This window comes from Aptenodytes forsteri, unplaced genomic scaffold (assembly GCF_000699145.1).
Source record: "Aptenodytes forsteri isolate BGI_AS27 unplaced genomic scaffold, ASM69914v1 Scaffold382, whole genome shotgun sequence".
NCBI lineage: Eukaryota > Metazoa > Chordata > Aves > Sphenisciformes > Spheniscidae > Aptenodytes > Aptenodytes forsteri.
The window spans coordinates 142361-150782 of record NW_008794625.1 but is presented as its reverse complement, the minus strand read 5'-3'; the positions used below and the strand labels follow the sequence as shown (position 1 = coordinate 150782).

At 45.9% G+C, this 8422-nt stretch overlaps 1 protein-coding gene across 1 annotated transcript; it reads right to left on the bottom strand.

Annotated features, from left to right (window-relative positions):
- Positions 1–241: 241 nt before the first annotated feature.
- LOC103894046 (G-protein coupled receptor 35) lies at positions 242–2609 on the bottom strand. Its single transcript, XM_009273358.2, has 2 exons — positions 2591–2609; positions 242–1203 (listed from the first exon to the last, which is right to left on the bottom strand). Exon 2 carries the CDS (start codon positions 1175–1177, stop codon positions 242–244), a length of 936 nt encoding a protein of 311 aa, XP_009271633.1. The 5' UTR covers positions 1178–1203; positions 2591–2609.
- Between the last annotated feature and the right edge of the window lie 5813 nt (positions 2610–8422).

Genomic DNA, 8422 nt, shown 5'->3' with positions numbered 1-8422 from the left:
ACTGTACCAGCTACTAGGAAGGAAATAAACTCTATCCCTGCCGAAACCAGGACAGTGCTGCATGTGTTTTGCACTAATGTGTTATGCATGGGAGCTGAATTTCAACTTCTTCACTGGCTTCTGATTTGGACTTCACTAGCTTGGGAGATGCTTCCTTAAATTCCTTGTTGACAAAGTAGTAACAAATAGCATCCAGGCTCTATCCCTGCCGAAACCAGGACAGTGCTGCATGTGTTTTGCACTAATGTGTTATGCATGGGAGCTGAATTTCAACTTCTTCACTGGCTTCTGATTTGGACTTCACTAGCTTGGGAGATGCTTCCTTAAATTCCTTGTTGACAAAGTAGTAACAAATAGCATCCAGGCAGCAGTTTGTGTTTGCGAGGACTGAAGCAAGGTGAACAAAATTATTAACCCTCTGTATTGCAGAGCAGTTGGAACTGATAGAGTCCATTACAAAGCGAAGGAGATGCCCGAGGTAAAGAGGTAAAAAGCATACGATGAACACAGCCATGTTTGCAGACACGATGTAGACGGCCTTCCTGATTAATTTTTCCTTGTGGCAGTTTTCATTCTTCTTTCTCATGAGTTCTGCAATGACTTGTATGGAGCAATAACTCAAGATAATCAGTGGTATGAAAAACCCTACAATAATAGCACACAGTGTGATCACTGAGGGCTTAACGGAAGATTTTTCAAAGCAAAGTTCATCTTGTCCTCGGTCCTCTAACTTTTTAATAAGGGACATCACACAGATGGTGACTATCCAAAGAAATCCAGAGGCAAAAGCTGCCTTCAGCGGCGACCTCAGCACCTTGGCTTTCAAAGGGTACTTGATTGCAAGGTACCTATCAGCTGCTATGACAGTGATGATACCGATGCTCATTAAGCGGTTTATGAAATAGCCACCTTCCAGAACCAGGCACCATCTACCTACCTTCAGCTGATGGAACTGGGATAAAGTTTTAAAAGGCAAAGTGAAGAGCAGCAAGCAGTCAGCCACAGCCAAGTTGACCATGTATACTCTGGTTTCTGTCCATTTGCTGAGTTTGCAGCAGAACACCCACAGTGCCAACACGTTCAGCAAAATGCCCGAAAGCAAAACTGGGATGTAAACACACAGCTGGACAAGCGGAAAACTTTCATAGGCAGTGATACTGCAGCTGCTGAGGTTCATTTTGGGGGTATTAAGAGGCACAGTTCCTGCAAAAGCAGATTAAATCTTTTAGAAGCTAGACTCTTGACTGAATCGGTGATTAATTCAGATAGTTCAGGGCTTTACCAACAGTGAAAACCAGACCGTGGAGATGACTCTGCACAGCTGGCTGTAGGGTACCTAGCGGGAAGGGGAGGGAGCGGGACATGAGCTTGATCAGTTGTGGAGGAGAGAAAAGCCCAGGTTCTCACTGGGTCCCATGTGGGGAAGACTGCTCATGGAGTGCAGCAGGGGAAAATGCTTGGGCCTCTGTTTTGGGCCAGACTCTGATCATGCAGCAGCACGTATCCTGCAACTAGGAGTTACGTGAGCTGTTACAACCGTCTGATAATGGAAAGGGGATGCCTAAACCCAGCTCTCATGTCTTTCCTTATAGTGGTGCTCAGGAGAAGCCAGCCAGCATCCTCATAGCTCAAAATGCTCCGGGAGATGTGCAGCAAAAAGACAGCTGTCTTCTCCTTCAGTCCTGAGCTGTCTCTGCATCACTTATCATTAGTGATAAGAGCAATTATTAATACATCTCTCATTAGTTTTAGCTGCCATTGAATACTGTACTCAGTGGTAGCATTTAGTGGTCTGCAGCAAGAATCAGAGTCTGCATGCTGCCTTTCAAGGATCGTGAAAGTTGGTCTTCATCTCAGAAATATTAGAGCAATCTGCCACAATTCCAAGACAAAAAAAAAAACCTACCAATGCCATGGCAAGAAATGTGATCAGCAGCGACGTGAAATAGAGAGATGAGCTGTGTCGGGTCTAGTGGGTGGTTTTATCACCCTGGATCTAAGGGCACTATTGCTGTTTGCCCTCCTGCTTTGGAGGAGTTAAGGCAGGAGTATATTCCAGGTGCAACTGTTCATGGACAGAAAAGACCCAGGAAGTATGAGATGTCTTTGGATTTTCCCTGCAAGGGGAACATGGCTCCACGGGTGCAGGTTCCCGGGGCTCGAAAGCATCCTGAGCGAGCAAACCATAGGGCAGTGCTGCAGCATCTATGTGCATCTGCAGCTCTCGGCTAGCTTTCAAAATCATGCTGCTGAGGAATTATGCCAGGAGACCTCTTTGGAGGTGAGGGAATGTGCTACAGCCAACACCTGCAGCAGCGCTGTGCTTTGGACATGCGGAATGTGTTATGAGCCCAGAAGATATAAGGGTAGATCATAATGGACAAAAGGGAGATCTAGCAAAGGCTGAGACAGCCCTTAAGCATCCAAAACATGTCTAATGTCGCCAGTATCAAAATGAGCCTTTGAAAATACACAGGCTCCAGCCCTCTCAGTTTCTCCACCACCATTTTGGTGTCTCACCACGGCTGGGGAAAGGCAGTGCCTTGCAGAGCTCAAATAACCAGGTCAGCAAATAGCCAGGAGGAATTACCTGCTCGCTCGCTGTCCTTAGAGAGAGTGAATGTTCCTCCAGACCAGCTGCGGTGCGGTGCGCAGGCACAATGAGCCCTCCTAGTGGTGCTCCTGGCACGTGACCAGCGAGGTGTCCTGCAGTGACCATTTGTCGGTGGCTGTGATAGCAGCAACGCTGGTGGAGGAAGCACCCCCGCCCCTCCTCAACGCATTTCCCCGGGGTTGAGCTTCCTCTGTCACCACTGGCATGGCTCGTACCACCCCCTGTTGACTGAGGAGCCTTCAATAGCCCTGCAGCAAGGTGAAACGCTCATCTGCCATGCAGCCCTACAGCAGTTCCTCCGGCGATGGAATGGCTTTGGGTTTTTCCTTTGATTTACTTTGCAGTGCCTGATGTCTCACTGGGCAATGCCCGTTGACCTTCCTCACCCAATAGGCTGTGCACATTGCTTGGAGGGGACCCATTGCCCTGGAGGGTCCTGAGGTCTCCTCTCTGCCTTCTAGACTGCCACTCCCACTGGGGCTGGAGCAGGGACTGCCACCTGCTGTCACGCTGCTGAGCCCCAGGACATAGTAGCCCTGGCGGGCCCCTAGTTCCATTCACAGAGCTGTTGGAGAGGTGAGGGCTGTGGTTTGCAGATATTTCTGTGATTATTATAGCTGGGTTTCACTCTGAATCATGGTAATTCTCTCATCTTCCATAGTTCTCATCAGCCAGCAATTCTGAGAAAGCATGGCACCGTGACCCTGTGACCTGCTGACTTTGTGACTGCTCTGCGGTTGCAGATGCCTGCTGGCCAGGGGCTCCTCCTTGGCTGTCCATTGCAACCCATTTACAAGAAGAGCTCAGACAAGTTGATCAACAAGCTCAAAGGTCCCGCTGTTAGTACCTTGAGTTGCTGTCCTGGGCAAACACATTTCCCCTTCCCACTTTCCAGGTCATCTTAGAGCAGCTTCAGGGGTATTTCTGCATTGTCTGTCTGTACATTACAAACCAGCCTTTGAGATTAATTCCTTGCTAGTGTATAGTCAGTATAGAGCTTAGCTTAAATAATTCTCCTGAGTTTCCAGGGACTGCTTTTGCCTTTCTTGTGGCTGCTTCTTGGTGGATGCTTATAAGTAGTTACTGACATATTAGTACACCCAGCTCGTTGATCACCAACCACCATCATTTTCATGTCATGGTCCTTGTTAGTGCTTTAGTTTTCAAAGTCATCCAGCTCCTGGGTTGTGACAGTTTCACCACTGTACAAAAAATACTTCACTTTACATCATCCTCAAGTGTCCACACACTCCTATTGTCTATGTCAAGGCAATCACTACTGGTATTAACCATGAGCAGTCAAAATCAAGCCTGGAGGGAGCTCAGCTCATAGCATCTCTCCAGTGTGATGCTTCCCATCCACAGCTTGGTGCTGTGGTCGCCAGATGAGGGCAGCTATGTCTCCCATTAGCCCGGTGAGGCTTCAAGGGAGGTTCAAACCGTGTCACCAGGCACAAAGCAGCTGGCTATGATCACCAGGTTCACCAGGAGCAACTCAACACCGGCTACCAGTTGGCAAAGCTATGATGAAGTGTTATCTGCAGAGAACTTACATGTCTCCTGGTGTGGCTCTCAGGTCCCTGTCAGATTCCTGGACACTGCTGGGTCAGGATCCTCATGCTTCTCTTCTCTCCACCTTGGCTCCCTCAGCCACCCTCTAGGCTCTTGCAGCTGCTGATGGCCCCCTTCTTCCATCCAGTTGCAGGTTTTATCACCTCTGCCATGGACCGATGATGCTCACTTGGTATTTTCCCCTGCCTCTGCAGTTCTCAGCTTGTCTCAGCCCCGTGAGTGCTGTCACCATGTGGCGCAGTGCAGGTGACACTCATGCTGTTTTCTCACTTCCTTGCTGGCAGGGTAGTCCAAGGGCCTACAGCACCGCTGAATACCAGTGCCTGTACAAAGTGCATTACCACTCGCAATGTGCTCCAAAGGACCTTTTGGTCCAAAGGTTAGTTGGTCCAAAGGACCTACTAACACCAATGTCTACCACACCTTGGCTGGAAAAGTGATTTTCTTAGTGAAAGAAGCCAGTGAGGCAAAATAGTCCTGTAAGGTGAAGCACCACTTAACTTTTGCCTTTATATTTGTTCCCTCCCATTTAATGTTATTCAGATGTATTGTGAAACTTCACATTTTTCAGGTCTGAGCATAGTAGAGCTGTTACTGGCCAGACCCTTCCCTTTCTTCCCACATCCTAAAGAAGGGACTGTGTTTGTTGGTCTCTGCCCCCAATCTTATTTTGGCTGACTTATTTAAAAGCCTTATTGCTGGTGTGAGAGTTCATATGCCAATTCCTTTAAAATTCTGGACTTCTTGGGTTCCTCATTCTTACTGAAAGCTGTGACAAAGTAATCGGGTAGTTTTTAGGACATACCTGGACAATTTTGTTGTTTTTATCAACAGCAGTACTGGGTGATCTCACTTCTTTGCTTGTAATTTATGTATATAGTTAGCTTTTCATATCTAAGGGAAGAATTTGCTAGACCTGTTTGATCTTTACACTTCTTGATCTCTAAGACTTATTTCTGTTCTGCACAATTGTTTTTCCTTCCCTTGTAACCTCTGACTGATGTCCTGCTTGAGGCTGTTTCCCAGCCAAAGAAAGTCTTTTCATGAGGTTTTCCTGTGCTCCTGGTACAGATTGTTAATAGACAGGACAGCTCAGGTTTGATGGACTCCTGCCTCCTTTCCCTGCCAGGGAAGATCTCAGTCTCCTCTGCCTCCCAGATACTGTCCCTGCTGGCTACAGCCGCTGGCACATCACAGTGGGACAGGGCCTCTGGCAAAGTGAGAGAGGTACCAGTACTCCCCTCCACACATGCAAGGGCAACACGGGACACTGCCCTGCCCTGCGGTATTTGGGTTCTGCAGTGCCTCTGCCCCATATGATTTTTTTCCTGGATTTCTCATGGGACGACGTGATGTTGCAACAGTAGATCTTGACCAAAACAAAACTACGGGGTTGGGAGCAAAACGTGTCAGTCTTACTTTTAGCATGGAAAGCCTGTGAAATTGTGGTGTTAGGCTAACTGTGTCAACCTCACACAATGAGCAACCATGGCTGTTGAGACTGTTTCCCCTTTCCCCTTCCTTAGCACTGCACAGGAACTGAACCACGGCAGATGACACACTTGCAGGGCTCTCTCTACTATAGCCCTCTCTGTACTCCTGCAGCATCAACACTAAAGGGATCGTCTGTGTATCTCTGTGCAAACATACTGGGGAGAGCATGGCAAAGCCTGTGCTTCCCAGCTGCCTACTGCTGCTGCGGTGCTTGCAGAGTCCCCTGGAGACTGCCAGGCAATGCTCACGATTGGAACAACTGCGCTGCACTAAGAAACCAAAAACTCAGAGATACCTCCAAAACCTGAAAGCAGCACCCAACTCGCTAAAATGCAGAACTCCCCGATATATGTCCTTCAGCCTCTGCGAGAGGAGTGCTGCTGGAGCCCAAGCCTCTGGTGAGAACTCAGATTTCAGGCCTGCCCAAATGCCACCAAACAGCAAAATACTGTCTTATGCCAGCCCCTGCCTTCCCTGCTTAGAAGGGCCAAAAATTCTAAATCTGATGGCTACTCACTTAGAAGCAAGATTCTAGATTACTTTGTAGGCTTTTCCTTGCGGGGTTTTTTTTTTCTCTCAAGCCTAAATTTTGACTGCAGCATCAATTTGCTCATTTAAAGTTTAAGCCATTGTAAGCATCTTTTTCTTTTAAGGGACAGAGATTATATCTTGCTGAAATGTTAGCAGAATGCAGTGGTCCAGCTCTGCTTGTTGGAGCTGCTGATGGACTGTGGCTGCTGCTCCCCGCTACTGTTAGCCAGAATCTTGTGCTAGGAAATGGGAAAGATTTGTGGATAACCATGTCGCTGTCCTCATGGATTGCTATTCCAGTGCTGTATGCTGGCTGGTAGTTTATTGTGGCCCAGGTGCTGATAACTCATCTCTTCCATTTACTGGGAGCACTCAGGGAGCTGAGGTTTTGTTCAGACTGAAGAAAGGTGTCAGAAACCCATCATAACCATCATTATAACTTGACATGTAAACCAGATAATAATTTTTGTCCAAGGTAGTACATACGTCTTCAGGTAATCAGAAAATTCCTTGCTCATCTTTGGGTTGCACTATAAATACCCTGTTGTAAGGCAGATCTGATATCATGGTAGCTAAGTCTCCTCTCACAATCTCCAGTATAGGTTTAGCGTTAATAATACGGGACTCTGATGTATAATGGTAATAAATGAATATTTATTTATAGATATATTACTATGAGATAGCTTTATTTTCACTTGCAAAAGAACGTTTCCTTTTTTGTTTTCATAGTGTTCAGTACAAACAACAAAAAATATTACTTAATGATGACAGGGATTGTGAAGTCAACAAATTTCCACTTCACAGTAAGAAAAAGGAACACTTAATTTTATAAATTTAGAACGTGAACGGTGGGAGACCTCAGTTTGCTTCCGACAAGAAAAAAACATTCATTTCATACAGCTCTACATGCAGTAAACTTGCTTATGTATAGGAATGCCAACTGTAAATTCTTTAGTGCAGCTGTTGTACTGGTTTTGGCACCGACAGGGAATAAGCAAGCGGCTGTGTGGTGCTTAGCTTCTGGCTGGGGTGAAACCACGGCAGCTGTTTAGTTTAATAGCGTGCCTTGTCTGTGATCCTTCCTTGATTTAAAAACTATAGGCTTGGGTAAGAAGAAAGTGCTCTGAAATTCTTTGGTTGCAAAACAGTAGCAAATGGCATCTCAACAGCAGTTAGTATTTGCTATACTATGAGGCCTATACATGAGGCCACATGCACAAAAGCATCACTGTTTGTATTTCAGAGTAGATGACCTAATTGGAGCCCATTATAAATTGGACAAGGTGCCCCATGTTAACAGGGAGAAAACATGAATGTGACCGGGTTTGGAAAAAAAATAAGTTGTTTGCTTTCTGGATTAACAGTAGGATAACAGGTTGATATGAATCAACCTTCATCTTTTTTCAAAATAATAGAATTTTTCATAATAATCTGTTTGGAACAGGCATTCATTATAACCAATGAGATGCAAAATCCCAGAAGGGGATGCTAGAGCCAAAAGTGTTTTTGAAGGCCCTCTGCACTGTTTCTGAAAACAGAAGTCTTTCTCCTTGCTGAAGACCACTTGCCTGGACACGTAAGTGATGCCTGTCATGAAGATCAACGGCACACCATAAAGGAGAATGGGCTAATGAGGACCCTAATCCTCTTGCTCTCTGAGGATAGTTAATTGCAGTGTATTTGTTGACAGCTACAAGGGTGACAACACTCACACATCTCCTTAAGCAATAGATGGTTTTTAAGATCAGGCAGTATTTGTCTCTTGTATCTTTTCCTGTCTTTGAAAAGAGACTGTAAAAGGCAGAATGAGGGCCAGTGTGCAATGATTAAGTTGGTCATGTACACACATGGCCCTTTTCCTCTGCTTGCAGTGAAATACCAGTAATGCCAGAGCATTAAATAATACATCAAAGAAGAAAACTGGGACATAAATGATCAACTGAATGACCTGAGTAGTTTCATACATTTTTATGCTGCAGTTGCTCACTGCAGCTTCCATCATGCTGGGACCTCTGCCAAAGTATTGACACAAAGCAGGTAGATCTAACATTTGGATGGGAAGTACTTTCTGTGATGGGAATAGTCATTTCCTATGATGTTGTTTGGCCAATGTCTAGAGAGTAGTTTCAGCATGTGGTCTGCAGAGACTAGAAGGTGGCAGGCCACTTGCAGGGGAACTATTTGTAAGTTGTCACTAAGAAAGTTAATTGT

Excerpts from the sequence above, each read along its gene's own strand:
- LOC103894046 (XM_009273358.2), bottom strand. The coding sequence starts at position 1,177 with ATGAACCTCAGCAGCTGCAGTATCACTGCCTATGAAAGTTTTCCGCTT.